The following is a 21,094-nucleotide window of genomic DNA, read 5'->3' as shown; positions in this document are numbered from 1 at the left end:
GCGCTGAGTGTTTGGGTTTGGATCTTCCATCTGTTGAACCTGGCTTAGCTTCTGTCTTGCTCCGGCAGGGCCCTGGCCTTTTCGGTGGGCAATGGCCTGCTTACCGCTCCAGTCGTGTCACCACTGTTGCCGCTGATGTAACAGGGAGATGTCAAAAGGAAAAATTGCCACAGATTTAGATCATGGATGTAGCACATTAAATTTCTAAGCCTCTTGCTATATTTTGCAAAAAGTGGGTGATCGTCTGGATTTTCAGGGGTCCCCACTGAGGAGGAACACATTATCTGTTTCATGGTAAGGAAAATATTTCCTTGAAAGGGAAGAATCCCAGAGTCTTGAGACTTGCTACGGGCTTATATTCAGTCCCTAGTTGTAACATTTTGGGCATGCTGACTTCTCTGCTTTCTCTTGGTGCTATTATCAGCAGTGTTCATCAACAGTCTGAGGACTGTTTGCTACTTCTATGGTTTAAATATTCTTTATTTTCCATTGAATACTAACACAATATATTGTAATGCTCATATACATAAATACAGCTGTTAGACATTTAGCTTCTCACTAGAAAGTATCAAAGCGTATCACACATATTATTAACTATGCTAATAATTGTTTCCCATCCTCAAGTGTGCTTTGAATGGCTGTTATCAGCCCTGCAAATAACTTTAAAAAAAAAAAAAAAAAGAGAATTAAGAGAAGTTATAATTAAAATGCAACTCCAAACCAATAATACAATTTGTTCCTATTTCTGTTTGTTTTGGTTTTACCTTACAGAATGAGATTTTTCCTTACTGAATTTTCTTCTTAGTAGGAAGAGTGCATTTTGGAATATGTTTTCAATGGAAGATAAGTGGAAAGAAAAAACCTGCAAGTCCTAGATATTACAACAGATAAAGAAAAAAAGCTACAGATGGTGTATTTAATATATCCCTTCCAGAGTAGAGAAGTGTCTATTCTTTTATATTTGTGCTCTGTTAAAAATACAGTGAAGTAGCTGTAGGAATACAATACAATTCCATTAACAGTTTTTCCTGTCTTAGACATTCACATGACTAAGCGTCAAGGATCAGTACTGTCCATTAATAACCTCCAAAACTGTCTTCTATAATACCTTTAGTACTTTACATACTCTGTCAGTCATAAACAAAATGATGAGGGAGTTTAGAAAATCCATTACAACCACAAAAGACAACCAGTCAGCCACAAGTAACATAGACTTTGCTGAAAGGAATGGATTTTTTTAAACGTTTAAAAGAAGTATTAATGTATATATGATAAAAGGTTCTGGTTTAGTTTTTGTCTGGGACTTCCACTGATACCAGAAGGAATACTGAGCAGAGAACCAGGATGGAATATGGCCTTATGCCCAGAGGAGCTGTTAAAATCCCCAGTCTCTGAAATTGGGAAGAAACAGCATAGGGAGCCACCTAATGAGCCTTTACACTCTTCTACGTTAAGGATTATGAGTTCTGTTCTAAAAATAGCCCAATTCCTTATGTGGTGCAATGAAATGCTATACTTGCACAATAAGAAACCGTCTGTAGTCGCTGTGAATCTCCACCTGACATAAATTGACTAGAGAAAGGGATTTTCAAAAGAGAACAGATTTAGATTCAGCATTTTGTAGCGATTAGTTGACCTTCCAAAAATTACATAGACATTAAGAACTTCCCAAATCATTAGTGTTTGACTACAGATTAAATTTCCTGAAGGAACAACCAAACTGATAACACAGTTGCATGCTTCAACAAATTAACCCAGCAGATTAATCCCTTACCGCCCTCCACTGTACCGTGGCTAGTTTTACAGGTATTTTGAATGTAAAATTCTAGTGACTCATACCCTTGCAGGCTTCTAAACTCTTCCTTTAAACCCAGGAGTAACAGTGAATTCTTATAAGTCCGTCACATTATTTCAGAACAAATTAACTCAGGAAAACAATCATAGCACTACTATAGCATAGAGCATCTAGCTGGCTAGCTCTGAAATATAATTCCATGAAACATAACCTTCTCAAGGTACAATTGTGAGGCAATATATTGGGGTATAGTGTTTGTAAACAAATGTTGGTAGCAGATTAGCAAGGTTATCCAACTCCACTTAAACTCAGCCAGATGTCCATAATATGTCCATAATGAGAAGGATACATGGCCATTATCTGTATAATTTGATAGAGAGTGCATGTAGGCAAGTATAATGGGAAAAATCAGATCAAAATCAGTGCATGTAATTCAATAGGACCTTAAGTAAAAGACTGAAACAAAAGACAAGATGAAGTAGAAAACACTTCATGATTTGCTGGTAGATCGGAGATTGGTTCATGACTTTCCATTTCATTCCTTTGCCATGCAAGGTGCTTTGAAGAAGAGATGGACAAACTGAGTTGGCAACATTGTGTGCAGCCAACAAGATGTAATAAGAGATTATTTGGGTTCATCTGGGGTTTGAAAGCATGCTCATATAAAAGCTAAAAATTTATAAAGGAAACCTGTCAAGCAAGTGATGATTTATCAAGATGATTTTTGGTTATGTATTTATTAAGAAAAGATTTTGAGGTTTCAACTGTGAAACATAGTTTAAAATCTTTCTATTCACACTGTAAGTACTTATGGAATAGGTAGTTATTAAGCCAAATACTGATGAGAGCATAGGCAGCTATGGATAAAAAGGCATCTGAAAAATTAACTTATTAGGGTAGTATTGTTCACATGGGATTTTTTTCTTTTCAAATAACATTTAAGATAAAAAAACTCTATTACAGAAGCATACTGTTTAGGGCTGGCTTCTTCAAATATACATTATATGTCTTTTTTCTTAACGATTATTTTTCTGCTGCAGGTGCTCTCAGCAGCACCATAATGCTCTGCCATTTTGGGGGTCTCTCTGAGTAGAGGGAGCAGCCAGCTTGCAGAATCAGCTTGTGTGATTAGCTGACATGCACAGTATGATAAGTCTCATTTGCCAATTAACGTCTGTGAATGTTAGAAATGTTAGAAATGTTAGAAATGTGTATAAACATACACCGTATTCATGTGTATATTTTAAAGATGGCACTGGAGCACAAGGCTTGATAACTTCAAGTGAAGTGCAAAAATGTGTAAAATCAACTTGAGCTCTCTTCCTGAGCTGCACCAAATGATCTTCAGCAGCAGTATAGGTTTCTCACAAATGATGCACTAGATGTATGTAAACAAAAGACTATTTTAAATTTGAGTTTGTAATAGATTTTCATGCCAAATTCAGGCTTGGTGTAATTTAACAGACGCAGGTAGCTTTCCTGGAGTTGCATATGCTACACCAGCTGAACTTGTCCTGCCACGTTCAAAGTTCCCTGAATTTCAGAAGTATCTCTTACTAAACTTCATTGCATGATAGTGGAAAAAAACGACTTCACATTCACTAGCTTCATTCAGAATAATGAATAAATTCATTGAAGATTAAATAATTGCAGTTACAGTGGAACGACTTGACAGGGACACACAATTCATGCAAGTGACGTGTGACAGTTCAGATATAGAAAAGATGCTAGCTGAAAAATAAGCTGTGCCTCTAGCTTTCAGCACAGTAACGGCCCCACTGTCATATCAGAGATTTGTTTTGTGCTGCTTCAGCATGAGGTGGAGAAAGACAGACCTTCACATCGTCTTTTATTCTGCTGATTTCTTTGTAAATTTTTAGAAAATCAGGTACTTCCAGCTATACACAGTACAAAGCCCCATCCTACTACTGGATCTATGTAACTGAACACTTTTTTCTGGGTGGAGTCCTGTTTAAATCAGCGAAGCTTCACATAAGTGCAAGGATATGTCCAGGTGATAATTTATAGGATTGGGGTTCAATTTTTGTCAAGAACTTCTTGTTATATGTAAAACCCACCTGATCTTCGATATTGTACATCTTCCACGCAGTATGACACTGCATTGGGCAATATGCCTTCTTGGGTTTATTTTATATGTGTATAATATATACACAAATAAAGAGTATCACCTGCAAATAATGTTTGAAATGTGAAAGACACAAAATGTAAACATTTTATTTGGCAGTTGTTTCAAACAGGTGAATAAATAAATGGAAAAGTACATCTTCATATTCTTTATAGCAACAGATGCAGTTGCACACATATTTACATATTGTGGATGCAAAGAACAGTTAATTTAATTTCTTTTTGTTAAAAAATGCAACTTCCAACACCACTAGACTTGACAATTAAAGATGAAGATACTAGTAATACTTTGTTCTAGCAATCTCAACTTTTAAAGGCATTCATTTGGAAGTAAGATAAGAGAGTCATCATGCATTTAGTTCATTTTGTCCACTTATGGCAGAAGGTCTGATGTAATCTCAGAATTATGAGTGTCATGCGCTTAAGTCAACTATGACATGTTTATAAATCAATGTAGTTCCCTTAAAACTTGAAGCAAAGAGAAAATCTCGTTTATCGATGGAGACATGTATGAAAGATCTTGGTGCCTGTACGTTTAATTCTTGAAACTTCACAAATTTTGCCTTTTCAGCATCCCAATAATAGACTTGAGTGAAAGAATAATCACTTCCAAGAATGGCATATTGATAATTACTTATCTGAAGCGGTTGGAATACCATTGACCCTCGGGATGGCATCCTTTGTAAATCCAGAAATGCTAAACCACCCCATTTCATTACTTTAGAGTCCCCAATAAATCTTGTTAAGCAAATGTATACATCCTCTTTCACTTTGAAATGTTTCACTGCATATGCATCTTCCATATCTTGGATATCAAAACGCTTAACAAATTCATTTGTTCCTTTGTTCCATTGATATATTACAGGTCTTTGGGAACTACTTGACAGAATTAAATGTGGTTTGCCGGATATTTCAAGATACTCGACATCAGTATCTCTGTACCAGGCGTGCAGAGACTGATGGGAATAAAATCCATTCCCATTCCATTTGTAAACCGTGGTGAAACCAGCTTTTGAACTGTCTGCAACAACAAAATACCAGTCTTCAGCAATCCTGAAAGTTTCAATGTCATTGGGTTTTCGGATTTTAAGGATCTCAATATCTTGAATTTTTATAAACTTATTAGCAAAAATATCTCTTTTATATATGTGGGAGCCTCCAAACAGCTGCGCGACAATGACATACAGCTGACTCTCAATAACTATAGGTTTACACACAACAGTTGAAGTACCTATAAAAACAAAAGCAAAAGACAGGGTTAGCACCACTTTTTGGATCAGGTGTTGTAATGTTATTTGTTGAGCAGTGTTCATACCTGTAATGTTGTCATAATTCCTGAACATCACTTCTACGTGGTCCCATTCAAGAAAGATGCATTTTCCAGTAAAAGGCTGAGCAATAACAACATGTTCATCATTCATGTATGAGAAAGTATCTACTGACAGAGATTGGTATGGCAGGGACTGATAAACTTCAAATTCTGTAAAAGTGCACACAACATATGATAATTACAGAGATAATTTCCATACGGTACTGAAAAAACATCTGCTTAACAGATACCAAATTATTACAAATTACAGTATTTCATCACTAGTCCAATTTTCCTGTTGATAAAGGAGCACTGCAACTTGTTTTTCAATCTTTCTCAGTTAAAAGAGATGCCGTTTTATGTCCCAGTTCTCCAAACCCTTATATAGCATACTAAAGTCTGAGTAGGAGCTGCAATATAAGACCCCACTCCCAAGTCATTCGCATGTCAGACTTACGCCTGCACAGAATTCATATTGATTTTAGTGGAAGTTCCATCCAGTATGCAGACTTCCTGCAAAAATGGACCCTAGAATAAAAAAATATATAGCTTTGACTTTAATTTAACAAGATTAAATAATTTGAAGCACATTACCTGTAATAATGCAATCAAATTCTTTCGGAGAGAGGCTATTGATTTTGCGCTTCTTATATTCTGGTGGGCTTTCACAGTAAATGTCTTCAACTGTTGCATTGGTGCTGCCCAGCCATTCCACTAACCACTTCAGTTTGCAGTCACAATTAAATGCATTGCCTCTAAGATCTCTACAACAAATAAATCATGCATTGAAAATAAGTAGTCAGCTGATGTATTCTATTCCTCCTTGCAGGACAGCAACAAACTGGGCTCTTGTTAAATATGTGTCCTCTTGCTTACTCTCAATTGATGTCTTCCTGGATTAATTTGTCCTGACCCGCAGTTAAATCTACATACCAGAACCCACATGGATTTAATTCTGTTAGGGAAATCAAAGAGAACTTAACTTGATAATCAGCAGGAAATTTTCGTTGATTTCCCCAAGTTTAGAGGTACACAAAAGCCTACCAAACTGTTGGCCCCATATTTCGGGAGGTTGTTTCTTTTGGATTAGCCTTTCTCAATACGAGCAGTCTAGATAACAAAGCCGGAATTAATGTAACCTTATGGTCAGCCAGTCAGTATTTGCTGTTTCATTTAGAAATACTCATTTAGGGCTTTAGGAGACACAAGCAAAGGAGTTCTGTTCAAGTCTTTTACAGCTGTCTTCAGTCAGATTTCAGACAGTATGTACAGGAACGGGCACGCGCCAGGACCAGATGGTGTAACCACCTGGCCACGATCCGTCATGCCAAGTAATGCTACCAGAAACACTGACCATCTCCACAGCTTATTGCTGCAGCTCTATGCTATGAATTCAGCCTGTCTTGCAGGGAGCAGGGAAAGGATGTTCTGCACTCATTATCCCAAATCAGGTGAACCAGAATTTGGTGTGTTGTAAACAGGACATAGTTGAGTGAAGCCACTGTAGGATTTATCTCTTTTTCTATATTTTGTATTTTTACTGGTGTTTAAGTTACATATTTAAACAAGTTCATGTTTTGGCTTGGTTGCAATTAGATTTAGTATGGGATACGGTACTTACTAACACATGCTTTTGTGATAAAAGATAGCCTTCCCAGAAGTTATTTGCACACAGGAATGTTACTCCATTAAATATCTTCCACCCTCCCCTCATGCCATGCTCTCTCACGCATCCCTGAGGATACTTCCTTCTTATTCACTAAGTCTTGATGAACATGCAGCTCTCTTACATGACTACTAACAATATTACTTATCTTCATAACCGGTGGAATATTCAAAACTAAAGCAAATTATCAACAACAGTAGAAAAAAACCAAGCCTACCCATATTGGGTAGTCTCTACCCAGTAATAAGATCCCATTACTGGCTACCAGTTACTCAGAATGTCCTCTAAAATGATCTCTTTATATTTTTAGTATAATTAATAGATTAATTAATTGCTTTCTTACACATTTGTTAAAGAATCCAAGCCTTTGAATATGTCTTTCGGAAGCGATTGGAGATTATTATTTGCGAGACTCCTGTAAAAGAAGACACTTCAGTATCAGTGCTAGTTCATGAAAATACACATTTTTGCAAGGTGTAATGCTGTGTGCATTTTTTTTCTTAAGGTAAAGAACCCTGGCATTCTCCAGCGCTTAGTTCTAAAAGATTGCTTTTAAGAAGAGCTCATTTACTTTGTGACTCTTTCTCCCACTAAAATGTCATGCCTCCTTCTGCTTTCTGACTCTTCAGCAGCCTTGCAGCACTTACAATACTTCACTTAGCAGGGTAAAAAGTGCAACCACCTCTGGTGTTTTGCCAGCACCATTATTTTAAAGCAATTAGTCACTATTGGATCTGCTGATGTTTTCCTTATGAGATACCAATACGCGATGTTCATATTACTGCAATTTCCCCACTTTTTTGTATCTCTTCTGGAAGCAAAATCTTAACGCTAGGTTTCATTCTGTTGGACTTAGGCTTAGGTCATGGTTTTTGGAAATACGCAGCACTAGACAAGAAATTGCTGGTCAGCATCAATTTCTTCCTGGAATGTGTGTGTGAGAGTACGTATGTGTAGGACCAGCAAAAAAAATGCCATTAATTCCCAATTTTTAATGTTGGGAAGACTCATTTAAATTCAGTGATTATTCCAGCTAGTAAAAGTGACAAGGAAATGCAGGCAGGCTTTGAACAAGCAATATATTACATTTCAGTCAGACACGTCTGTGTGAGTCCACCAAAGGCCTGGGTTCTCCAAGAGGTCACTGAGGGCATGACAGGACAAGAATAACATTGTAGGGTATAGCTTACGCCTCTTTTGATTAACAAAATTATTTACTACCTACGAAAAGAAATGAAAATATAAAGAAAGCATTGTAGTTTAAGATCCCAGTTAGAATCTGCAGCTAGTAAGACTTAGAACCTCTTTTGTTTTCACTTGTAAATGTGAGAGTTATTTTTTAACTACAATTTCTCTAGCCAAGCGAAGCCACTTAGGCATATACTTAAATTCAAGAACAGGCACAGACATACTATGTCTACTGCCTCATTTAAAATTGTTTGCCTTATCAGGAATAGTAAATATGGGATGATACCATTACTCCGTTCTGACTTCACCACTTTCAAAGTACATCTGATTGTAACGCTGTTTGGTGTATGTGTCATGTGCTTCACTTACGCTTAATTTTACACTCAGGAGCAATTCTTTAAAAGTCAGGTAACTCAAATGGAGGAAGCTAAGCAGACTTGCAAGCTGAGGCAGGTTTAATGCCCTGTATATTCTTTATGACCTGGATTATAGCAAACTGAAAGGGACGATGTGCTTGGAAGTACCAGTGGTTCACCACTGTCATGGGAATATGATGGACAGAAAAATTTACACAAGGTTTACGCATTTGCCAATTTTTGGATGAAGATTATGCATTTTATATTCCCCTGTTAAAAGCATACTAATATATATGTCTAATAATATAATATATCCATATTATAATATTATAATAATAATGTAATATAATAATATTTCTAATATATAATTAGAAAACACTGGCTTGCCTAGATGGTGCTGTACATAGTATTTGGTTTGTAATAAGAGAGTAAAGGTTGAATCAAAAATGCAGTTAAACTTATGGTCCCAGTTCTGAAAGAAATGCAATCAAAATTATATATTGTGAATAGAAATTATTTTCCTATCCTAACTGTAAGATTTTGACATTAAATCGGTAAATTTGTTAAAAAATGCTATTTTTCTTTAATTTTCCTTTTCTTAAATCTGCTCCGAGCACAATACAAATTGTGTTGCATAATGATAAATACTAGATGGCTCTGTTTTACAATACGGACACACTGTAATTATCAAAGTTAATTGCATTATAAAAATACAAATGTTTGGATAGCTTACTGCATTGCAAAAGTTATGTTGCGAAAAGGAAGCAAACAGAATAAATAGAATCAAGTTCATCATCTCCTCTAACTTCATGGAACTCATTTGTATGCTTATTTACTATGATTCTTTCTAATATATTTCATGTACACAAGTACTCTCCTGTTAAATGAGAAATGCCTCAGGGTGCCAAATGCTTGTTCTTAACGTGTGTGTGCAATTTTCCCCAAAGGCTGGGGAGTGGTTCCGCAAGCAGATTAAACTAGTCACATTGTGTGGTTAATGGACCTGCCTTTGCAGTTATTTTCTGCACATTTCTCATTGTCTTCGTGAATACCGCTCCATGCGCAATAGCAGCATGATGCGCAAATCTGCGTCCCAAAAATGTGCATGCAACCACATGCAAACTGCAGTGGCTCCTCAAATGTGGTTCTATCTTTTGCGTATGTTTTCTCTTACGAAACTGCTGAAGCATCCCCAGAAACCAACGGAACAGGCAAGACAAGATGTTACTCTTGGACTGTATGCTCTGTGGAGAAGAAACTGTGCCTTCCTCTGTGTTAGAAAAGCAATTTGCTCACTGGCAGCAACAGCTACTAAATAAGTAAATGAATATGATAAATAATGTACTGGACCCATTTGTGAATATAAAGCTATTCATGTGCATAAATATTTTGAAGATAGGGTCCCAGTTACCAGCCTTACCCAATTATCTGCCTTTTTTAACAAAACTGTAATTACGCCTATACCTCTAATATGGATTTTTATGGGATGTGCACAGCCTGTTCATATACAGGCTCTCCTCTCTCTTTCCTTTTCCTCAGACCTAGGGGCATTCTATAAGTAACTTTATATACATGAGTAGTCACAGTAGGCTCAGTTTCAGCCAGCTGTGAGTGTTGTCTATTCTGACCAAAAAGGGATGAGTAAAGTGTCTTATGGTACATTTACTATGTGGTGAAGGATGTGGTGAATTGCAATTCAACTATTATATTTATGCATTAACTATTTAAGATGGAACCTTTGCTTTCTCTCCTGTGTCAAAATATATGAAAGAAAAAGTTAAATGACCCTGTTTCAAAACCCTTTTGGAGGTTATTGTGTTAAGGCCAAAAGGTCAGAATCCACTCCCCTGCCTGTGACACACTCCCCAAGATAGATGCTTCGGAATGCAAATGCTCAGAGCTGGGTATAAACCCATGTCAGGCACACCACAGATGTTTTAGCCTCCTTCTCTTATATTATTTTTGTATTTTTTACATTTTCTTACAATACATACTATATTTTCAATAAATGTATCACTTCCTAAATTAAATTTATCGTTAAAAAAGAAACTTGATGTAAGATAAAGAGACGAAAACCTGTCTAAAAACTGTCTTGCTAGCTCAGGGCATGCGGATGCTACTCTGGTGTTTGCAGTGAAATGTTACAGGTATTTGTTGGCCAGTGTGCGTTTCCCCTGCTGAGCACAGCGTGAGAAATGCCTCAGCTGGTGTGAGCGTGGGAAGTGTTGCTCCTAACAGCCACATTAGCATCCAGAGTGCCTTGGACTAATTTCCCCTCTCGGCTGACGCAGCGAGGGGGCTGCAGCATGTCAGAGGGCAAGGCTCTGGCCGTGTTTCCAGGAGAGCTGAAGGGCTCAGCAGCAACATGCGGAATGTTAAGCAGACCCCAGTGTCAGCGCGTGACAGATCCTGATCGTGGGATGCTCTGGCTCGCGTGCAGGAGAGGACAGGGTGCAATGCAGGGCTTTGAAGCCGATCCTGTTGAAGTCTAAAGGCTGATACGCCCTATAGTTAAGTGGAAGAAGTGGATCAGTAAGTCATAAGTGCCTCTTGTTGCAACGCTTCTATTCAGAATTGTTCAGGGTGGGAATTTTCAAAACTGATTTGGTCAGATTCTGCTGGGTACGGGTACTAGCTGAAGTGGACATGGGAACAGACAGTGATGGCTGGTCCCAGGAATGGTCGTAATATTCTCCTGGATCCACGCCCGACTAGGGCACCTGGGGAGAAGTGTGTGTCCACCCCTCAGCCTCTCACCAGCGGGGCACCTCAGCGCTGACCACAGCTCCCACCTTCCTCCTCTCCAAGTCCCAAACTGGGACTCACCTTGTCGGTGCCAAGCTTCCCAACCTATCCTGCTTTCTCCCTGCTCCTACATGCTCAGCTGGAAATCTCCAGTGCCCTGAGCAGAGAAAGCTGGGGGGCTACTGCCAAGCATGTACCGCTTGGAAGCTGTTTGGGTCTCAGCCTTCTACCCATACCACAGTTTAGAAGTCTTTGGTGGAAACACACAGATTAACACTCTGATTAAATTGCTATTAATACTGCTTAAACAAATGCGAACAGCTATATATCAAAATGCAAAATTAAACAACACAGTGGTTCAGTTACTATATTAAATACACCAAGCAATATATACAACCACTTTACTTACAGGTGAATTAAAGATTTCAGTCCTCTGAAAGTATTTCTTGAAATTGACTTAATGCTGTTGTTCTCTATGAACCTGTAACGGGTCGTAAAGTCATTCTGGTCAAAGCAATGCCTGGAACTTGGAAGCCCACCCACTCTATTCAATAATGCCAGGAAATATACTTTTGTCCACTCACAAATATTCTAGATGAGGAAGGCCCATGAAAGCATCATCACTAATAACATCGAAAGTGTTGGATGTAAACAACCTGTGTAAAGAGATGCAAAACAAAAGACCATTAGGTTAGCAGCATCTTTAGAAAATGTTTCAGCAAGCCATGGTAGGCCAAATTTCCACTGCCTGGTTTCATGGTTTTGTCTGGGCAAGCACTACAGGATGGTAAGGCTGATATATTGCACCATAGTCTGGTGCAAAGGGAAGGACCCAACAACTCCCTGCTTTGCATACAGGGGCCATCTGATAAAATTCCATTGACTTCCGTGGGATGTAAATGTGGGTTTATCATGCCAGTAAAACAATGGGATTGTACAAGCGCCACTGGAGACATACTTGGACAACAATGAAATGTTCAAGTACTACAGAGGTCTAAATTGTCTTGAAGAAAACTTACTTTTGATGACAACATAGGGAAAGTATCCAGCTGGTTAGCCAGACATCAGGTCGAATTTGCACCACTGACAGGCAGAAAAATCCCTTAATTTACAAGTTAAACTTGTAAGCATATTTGACCTGAGGGTACTGAGAAGTTACTGAGAAAAAAATGGAAAATCTCTTAATTTAGTCAGTGTTCAAATCAGAACTATTTTTAAGACCACATTATACCTGCTGGAAATAGCTCTTAGTGTGTGCATGTATTTTTCATCCATCTAGCAGTAAAAATACCAGCAACACATTTAATTTTATGTAATTTTGTAAGCATTAAAAGTGGACTAGCACCTATTTTTCCAGCTTTATTTATGCTTATCAGCCATGTTTGCATTTGCCCATTTTAATTCAGCTCTGAACTGCCACACCCTTAATGTGGTGAGGCATTGTCAAGTACAATGAACTTTACCCCAGTGGAATACTAGAGGCACATCTATATTTTATTCAGTTGGACCTGATAGATAAATAGATTTACACTATGACATCCTTAGGCATTCAGGAGTTCAGGATTTCCAAGTATGAATTAATAAGCTTAACGAGTTAATATCTTATTTTGAAGTTTGCATTAAGAATAAATTGCAATTGATTTATTTTCTCAGTTGGCTATTGCAGACTGTGCTTCTTCCACTTTAAATATGTTCCTATACATGTATGAAAAATGTAAGCAGGGAATTCTTCCTTTTTGTTAGAAACAATGAATACTTCTCTTCCTTAGAGGAAATGAGTATTTTTATAAAATCTCTGAACCAGAAGACCAATTTAGTAAACCTGCTGCCTGCAACTAATTTTACTTTTCTGATGTGATTTCACTGGAAATTTTTTCCTTTTCTGCACTCTATCCTCCCTGTAGTTTAAAGAACAGGATGGTATCTCTTTAAATAGTATACCTATTTTAGAGATTGCCAGGCTTATAGTGTAGGTCTTCACTGGGCGAGCTCATTTGCCTCCCATCTTGTACCTCACCCCAATGGCTCTATCACGCGTATTTGATGCACAAAGTGGCCTTTCTCCCACTCTCTGACCTCAGACACCTGATTTGCTTGATCCGTGACCCACCAGCTAGCTATTTCTGGGGACAGAGGCAGAAGATACTGCACTGTGGCTAGAGACTCTATTGCTTAGCAGGAACTGTACGCTGCCAGCAGGTACGGATCCTGGTGCCATGATTACCTCCCTTCTTTCTATGGGCTTTCATGTCATCGGTTGATAAGGGCACCCTCGGCACATTGCTGATACACAGAGTTACCAGCGCTGGAGATGAGAGCAGGAGATTTTCTCGACATTTAGGGAACACTCCTGCTTGGCACTTCGCTGTAGCTGTGTAGGTCCTTCGTATTTTTGCTGTCACATGAAGAGCACAGAGCATACCATCCATACTATTCAAGAAGAAAAGCTCTCCTGGCCTGGGATGTAGGAGTAGTGTTTAGCACAATGAGACCATGAGTTTTCCAGAGACCATTGCAGCTACTACAGTAAAAATAGTAGCAAATAATAATAGCAGCAGATATATTCCACTCTTAGAAATGTGTGACTGGCATACTGGAGATACCAAGTTACATTTGGACTCTAAAAATGTAATGCTGGAGACTATTATGTAAAAATATGTATAGGTTGCTAAATCTTGCTATTGGCTAAATTAAACCTACCAATACAGCTATAATTATGCAAAAGCTAAAACTGACTTTAATTTTTGATTAACCTGAGTCTTCCATATTCTTATTTCCCTTGTTATCTTCTGCCCAAGGTGGAAATTTTTCTTTCCCATTTACAAACTGGAGTATTGGCCCCCCAGATACAACCCTGCTCCTATGGGCTGTGTTTAAGGAGTCATTTGCCTTAGATCAGCAGCCTGACTTCCCAAAAATGGCAAGCAGCTCGGCTACCATGTTAGAAATATATCTGGAAAAGTGTTCAGCAGTATTTTTAGAAATGCTAGGTAGCAGAAGTAATCAATCTATGTCCTGTTTGCACCATTTTAACAGATCTCTCATCGAAGCCCCTCGCAGAACAAAACCTGCTTTTCTGGGGTCGGAGCTTTTGTTGCAGCATTGATTAGCAGCAGGTTAGAACATGCGTTTCAGTGAAGTATACAGCAGATCATGCAAATTATTACCTTTACTAAAACGCCAACAGCCCAGAGACAAAGACCCCACTGTGCCGGGCACTGTAATAACTCAAAATAAAAAGACTGTGTCTGTCCTACTCCACCCTACTCAATTCTGCCTCCCCTGGCAGCGAGATCGCTAAGTGTAGGTGGCATATCGTAGCCAAGAGAGATGATGTCCTACTCACTCTCTTCAGATACAAGCTCCACCAATGCTGCTATTTCTTTTTTTTTTTCCTTTGAAAGGCCCATTGCGGGAATTATGTGAAATGTGTCCCTTCTGTGATCTGTGACCACCTGGGAAAAGCTTCTCCGGAATAAAGCACCATGGAAAAGCATTTAGGTTTCCATAGTAACTGCATTTACCTATTTACCCTGTATCCAAAATTGTACAGTACGTCTGCACCTCCTTATCAGCTCCACTTGAGGTAGCAGAGTACAGCTAGGGTCAGGGCTTCAGCTGTGGGTGCACCAGCAGTTTAATCTACAGCCGTAGGGCTCCAATACATCCCCGCTACACCTCTGACTACACCTGGAGCGCATGGGAAGTCACTCTGGGACAGACGTCCAATTTTGATTTTGATCACATCGGGGAGCCTGTCTTGCCGGATTCCTGAGACAAATCTGGGCGTGTGTCAGGCTGGCAGCACAACCACTATAAACAGTTCAGGTTACACCCCCTCTACCTCTGTATAGCTTGCAATTATATAATCGTATGCCCACATTTCTAGGAAAGCCTGTGAGCCTGTGAAAATCCTATATAGAAATGCATCTAATATTTAAACATCCCAAAATAGTCTCTTTCTGCATATACCTCATCGCAGATTTGATTTTGAAATAACTGCTTAATTTTTTTTAATTGGAAGAGAACCTTCATTACTTTTTTTGTTTTTTTCAAAGAACGTGAAATAACAAAGAGGGTCAAATCCAGGCGCTATGAAGGCAAAACTCCCACTGAAGTGACTAAACTTCCACAGAAGTCAATGGCAATTTAACATGGAAAGGGACTTCGGGACCTGTCCCACTGCAGTGAAGGGCCTGATCTGAGGGGTTCTGAGCTCACAGTCGATGGGAGTTGCAAATGAGCAGCTTCATATTGGGATCAGGCCCCAGGACTGCAGAAAAGAAACAAGAATAGTTGTTGCAATGCTCAAATCCCTACTGGAGTGTTAATTAAAGTATAATAAAGATAGCATACGTTCTGTCACCAAAAGCTTCAGCACGTAATCATTCAAAGTAGCACTGACAACAGATAGCCTTGCAAAATACTAAGTAGATACACTTTGAAAAAAATTAAACATGCACTATCTTTCAAATTGCTAAAAAGTCTTGTATTGTGTCATCTAATGAATCTTCTCTTGCTGTTTCTTACAAAATTCATACTGAGACCCTTTCTGTAATATTTATGGATACATATACATTTCATAACAAAAATTGTATCATATAAATATTTCTCACAGAAGCTGCAGAGATGGTGTGAGCAAAAAACTCCCTTCTGGGATTTTAGTAAAAGCAGATCTCACAAAGGATCTGGAAAGAAGAAAAAAACAACCTTATATTAATGTAGTCTCATATATCCGTGGCTGTAATACCGATCTGGTCATCACAGACAAATTTATTTATGTAAGCAAAAAAAACCCCCAACCCGAAAAAACAAATGTTACACGTTTCATGTAGTATAGAAGAAGGTATAAAATGGGATGTGTGCACATACACAGACAGACAGACAGATGAAAGAGATGAAAAAAATCAGGATTCAAGGATGCAGCACAATTTTAACACATTAGCTGATGATTCTGAATGCTGGAGGTACTCCCTGCAGCAAGCATCCTTCTGTATGCACTGAACACACCACACATCCTAGTTCATTTTAAATCATAAATTAAATAACCAAATGCTTACAGCCCTTACAGTGAGATAACATCAGGCGGAACGCTGCGAGGAATAGATCTGGCATTTTCACATAAAGCATTATCTTTGGTACAAGTACACCAGGCAGGACATTTTGGCTTCACTGGTTTCTTCCCTTCAGTCAGCAAAAGCACAGATAAAAGGCATAAGAAATAAGCAATTCTTCTAAAGGGTCTGCTGGCATTTCCCATTCTTTTGATCCGCTCTCGTTCCAGCCAGTTGAAAGAATATCCCAAAACATGAACAGGGGTTCTTTATTCAGCCATTGGATGTCTTTCTATAAGTCCAGGTCAATATTTGTCTCTGGTTTCCCAACCCTTTTCTTTCTCTTTCACTCTGTTTTTGTAGACAGAAACCTGCAGCTGATCTGTATGTTTCCACTCACTCAGGCAACGTACTGCTCAGAGAAGAGACCTGCGAGGTGCTGTAAGATGGGGAAAATCCAACCGGCTGAAGGGGAGAAAAAAAAAAAAAAAAAAAAAAAGACTTGCATCACCACAAAAACACTGAGCACAACACAGCATTAGATTGCAAAGTGATGTAACTGAGAAATACACTGCTTTCTGTTTTCACAGGGAGGCCCTTTCCCTGTTACCAAAAATAGTACAGCATTATGTTTTGCTGGTGGGTGGGTGAGTGGGTGTGGGGTGGAGTGTATGTGTGTGGGGGGAGAAATCAGTCATCTCTTACTGGATCCTACAACCTCGTGAACCTTTGAGAATTATGCTTCACATATTGCAAGCAGCAGAACTAACGGCAGTATTCACAGGAAAATGAAATCGAGTGAAACCATCAAAAGCATTGCTGCAAAAGCTGTTAGATTAATTTTTATCCTTAGCCCTTATTGCACATATTTGTACCACTGAAAAACAAGCTGCCACACATGGAAAATATTACAATGTATGAGCGAATGCCTACAACTGTCATTCCTAAACAAAGTATTTTCTCATGCAAAATAGAGCCCAACTGCCTTTTTTTTTTTTTTTTTTTTTTTTTTTTTTTAAGAAAAAGAACCATTCTCATTTGTTACATGTTTTCTGAGCTGGTTAAATAAAGTGGATCAAGCACCGTTCAAAATGGACAACATTAATTAAAAGTTCAAGTTAAAAAATGTATTTGCTTGGAGACTGGTTTGATCATTTTAGACGGAAAACAGAAAATTATTATTTAAACACCAGCTATGTTAAACCTGTAGTTAAGAATGGACCTTCTTTGAAAAGTGACGGGGTAGGGACAGATCTGGATGGTAATAATGAATCTTTACAATACTGCCTGGGGGCTTCAATTGAAATCAGTGCTAGGTGCAGTATGAATACTCTGTAAGAAACAGTCCTCAGCCTGAAGACTTTACAGTAAACTACATTAAATATTTTATAGGGAACTTAAGCAGCAACTAAGTGTTAATATAGAAAGAATGGTAAGACAAAACTAATGAATGACAAATAGCTGGAAAGCCATATGGGATGATTTTATTTTTTCCGATATAGGATTGCTATTAGAAGAGTTTTGCAAACTTTAATAGGTCTTGACACTTCCCCGTCAGACTGGCAGCACTGTTTGCGTTACACAGATCACAAAGTCTGCTAGGGTCGACCCGATGGTACAGAAGTTTACTACAGACATGCTCGCTATTGGCTCCTTCACGTAGGTGCTGTCTCCTCACCAGGAGACACGGTAAGCCAGAAGATCTCTCTTCACTGCCGGTGATTCCTCCTTTGATGCCACACGGCCACCTGGCTCTGGCCCATTGCTCCTGCTCTACAGGCCATGAAATCTCAGGGCCAACACCGGGCCACATCTGTCTTCCTCAGGAATGACGCCAGCAAGGCCCAGCGCATACCCAGATACGGGTGCCCAGTGGGAATTTCAGATGCTACGTGTGGCAGATGGCGAAGGGGGACAACAGCCTGCAAAACTGCAAGAAATTCAGCATACGGACACTAGGCAGGACCCCAGCACGGCCGAGTCCTTACCAGGGCGGTGGCTGAGGTCCACCTCCCTGGGTTGAGAGGAGACCTGCAGAGCTCCCACCCAGGGGTGGGACTGCATCCTCTGAGGGACTGGGGATGGCCAGAAGCGTCCAGAAAGCTTTCAGAGGCAGAGGGCCGCTGCTGAAGGCGCTGCTGGGAGAGGACTCCGGTGCCTGTGCATCGGCACGCTCCCCGCCTGGCACCCGCGCCTGCGGAAAAGGGCAGCTCGTGCTTTCTCAGCTCCCTTGCTCTCTGTGGTGTGGTTTTTTTAAAGCTCTTTATTAATTTAAGCGCGGGCCCATATTTTGGCTCATAAGGAAATCTCCCCTGTCAGCAGTCTCTCCTGAAGCAAGACTGACTTCAACTAGGGGTGACACAGAGCTGCGTTATTTCTGAGCCCTTCCACCTTCTGTAAGAAAAGAAGGCACAGAATTACAGTAACCAAAGCACTGAAATCATTATAAAGCAAATGTTGATGCCTTCCCCTGGGCATAAAGGTTACTTCTTGCTCTGGAAATGATCTAATTGTACGACTGAGAAGGGAGCTGGATTTGTGGGACTTGCGTAAGTAGGGTACACTATCTTCTCCCCTCCGAGATGTCCAAAAGCACAGACTTTGGTGAGGTGAGAACAGAAAATTCTCTAACTTTTTGCTGAGAGAGAAGAGGCCTGTTGTTGTTTGTTTGTTTATTCCTGGCAAAGCTACCCATTGCCATGGCAATATTTTGCCATTGATGGTGTAACCCCATGTTTCATTTCCTTCGGCTCATTCACTGAAATCCACCATCAATTACTTAGGCATTTCTTTTTAGTTAATACTCCAGCCACACTGTGAACCTCCTGAAAACTTTGCAATGTAGCGGTTTTTCAGCAACAAAAGCACATTCTGCAGCAGGGCAGTAACCTGACTCGAGTTTTGTCCGCACAGAGAACCGCCTGGAAGTTGGTTTTCTGATCCAAACTACATGCCAAAACAACCGCTTTTTCCAAAATTGCAAACATTATGAATATTTTTAACAGCTCTGTCAAAAGGGAGGCGTAAATCACGTTTTCCGGGGGCCTTTTGTGCCAAGCTCAGTATCTCGTTTCTTGCCATGTAGTAGTTTAAAAACAAATCGGTTCGTGGCTTTTCAGTGGCATAGCTGCTCTCCAGCCATTGCAACGTTTGGCTCGCCCTTTACCCGTGCCATCGCTGTTTGTTCTCTGGCTAACAGAGCAGGCGATTGCCTGCTGTGCCCGCAGCCCAGCGCCTGCCCCTAGGACCTCGCTAGCTTGTTTTCGCTGGTGTTTCAGGTACTGATTAGGCACAATGCGACTCAAAATTTATTTGTTTTTTTCTTTCGGCAAGGTTTCAGCAGGAGGGCTCGCGTTACTCGCTCTGCTTCTCGTCATCTGACAACGTTACAGCTGAAAAATCTCCACCTTGCCGTGCAACGGAGGTGCTCGCCGGCAGACATGTTCCACTACGGGCAGGGGTATCCTGGGCTTCTGGCTGCCACTGCGGGCTCGGTTTTGGTACCGAGCAGGCCAGCAGGTCTTGGCACGGCCCTAAGCGAGGCCAGCCCTACAACCGCCCGGCCGGGGCTGCCCGCACCCCGCCGGCCCCGCTACCCCGGCAGCGCGCCGCGCCGCGCCGCGGGCCCGCTCCCGCCCGGCCCTGCTCGGCCCGGCCCTGCTCGGCCCGGCCCTGCTCGGCCCGGCCCTGCCCTGCACTGCTCGGCCCGGCCCTGCTCGACCCTGCTCGGCCCTGCCCTGCTCGGCCCGGCCCTGCCCTGCCCTGCTCGGCCCAGCCCGGCCCGGCCCGGCCCTGCCCTGCTCGGCCCTGCCCTGCTCGGCCCTGCTCGGCACGGCCCGGCCCTGCCCTGCTCGGCCCAGCCCGGCCCGGCCCTGCTCGGCCCTGCCCTGCTCGGCCCTGCCCTGCTCGGCCCTGCTCAGCACGGCCCGGCCCTGCCCTGCTCGGCCCGGCCCTGCCCTGCTCGGCCCGGCCCTGCTCGGCCCGGCCCTGCTCGGCCCTGCTCTGCTCGGCCCGGCCCAGCCCGGCCCTGCCCTGCCCTGCTCGGCCCAGCCCGGCCCGGCCCGGCCCGGCCCGGCCCTGCTCGGCCCGGCCCTGCTCGGCCCGGCCCTGCTCGGCCCTGCCCTGCTCGGCCCGGCCCTGCTCGGCCCTGCTCTGCTCGGCCCGGCCCAGCCCGGCCCTGCCCTGCCCTGCTCGGCCCAGCCCGGCCCGGCCCGGCCCGGCCCGGCCCTGCTCGGCCCTGCCCTGCTCGGCCCGGCCCTGCTCGGCCCTGCTCTGCTCGGCCCGGCCCAGCCCGGCCCTGCCCTGCCCTGCTCGGCCCAGCCCGGCCCGGCCCGGCCCTGCTCGGCCCGGCCCTGCTCGGCCCAGCCCGGCCCGGCCCTGCCCTGCTCGGCTCGGCCCTGCCCTGCTCGGCCCTGCTCGGCCCGGCCCTGCCCTGCTCGGCCGTGCCGCTCCGTTCCACCAGAGCCGGTCCGAGCCCCCGCGGAGGAGGCGGCGCGCGCCCTGCCGTCCCTTTCGCCTTCCCCGCGCCCCTCCGGCGCCCGCTTACAATTTCTGCCCCTTTGTAACAACGGCGAATGCCCCGCCGCCGCACCGAGCACAGCAGATTTTAGTATCTCCTGCACTGTATTAATATGCTGTGCTGTTTCGCCTCTTTAATTTTGACCAGAGCTAAGTAAGCCTCAGTGGCTGACTGCTTCCCGCATATTCGCTCTGTATGGTAAGACTCAAATAGCTTATTTCTTCCAGTGCATCCAAATTGTTCGGTAACAACAATTTTTTATAATAATCAACCATCTAATAACAAGCGTGGTGCCGGTATATGACGGTCAAAATTAA

The 21,094-nt window shown here is 41.9% G+C and overlaps 1 protein-coding gene across 3 annotated transcripts; it reads right to left on the bottom strand.

Moving 5' to 3' along the window:
- Window positions 1-4,353: 4,353 nt before the first annotated feature.
- LGI1 (leucine rich glioma inactivated 1) lies at window positions 4,354-16,482 on the bottom strand. Of its 3 annotated transcripts, none has more exons than XM_075717636.1 (8): window positions 16,274-16,482; window positions 15,821-15,892; window positions 11,789-11,860; window positions 11,614-11,685; window positions 7,259-7,330; window positions 5,844-6,013; window positions 5,256-5,420; window positions 4,354-5,171 (listed from the first exon to the last, which is right to left on the bottom strand). In XM_075717636.1, the coding sequence occupies exons 1-8, from the start codon at window positions 16,462-16,464 to the stop codon at window positions 4,354-4,356; spliced, it is 1,632 nt and encodes a 543-aa protein (XP_075573751.1). In that variant the 5' UTR covers window positions 16,465-16,482. The 3 variants fall into 3 exon arrangements, with proteins under 3 accessions (XP_075573751.1, XP_075573752.1, XP_075573753.1); XM_075717638.1 differs by having other exon boundaries at window positions 4,389-4,408; window positions 16,274-16,464; XM_075717637.1 differs by lacking the exons at window positions 11,614-11,685; window positions 11,789-11,860.
- Between the last annotated feature and the right edge of the window lie 4,612 nt (window positions 16,483-21,094).

Source organism: Pelecanus crispus, chromosome 10 (genome assembly GCF_030463565.1).
Source record: "Pelecanus crispus isolate bPelCri1 chromosome 10, bPelCri1.pri, whole genome shotgun sequence".
NCBI lineage: Eukaryota > Metazoa > Chordata > Aves > Pelecaniformes > Pelecanidae > Pelecanus > Pelecanus crispus.
This window is presented reverse-complemented; position numbering and strand designations above follow the sequence as displayed.

Coding starts and splice junctions, on each gene's coding strand:
- LGI1 (XM_075717636.1), bottom strand. CDS start 16,464: ATGGGAAATGCCAGCAGACCCTTTAGAAGAATTGCTTATTTCTTATGC. Junction 15,893..16,273: donor CCGCCTGATGTTATCTCACT/GTAAGGGCTGTA, acceptor TCTTCTTTCCAG/ATCCTTTGTGAGATCTGCTT. Junction 7,331..11,613: donor CTGAAATCTTTAATTCACCT/GTAAGTAAAGTG, acceptor CTTCTTTTACAG/GAGTCTCGCAAATAATAATC.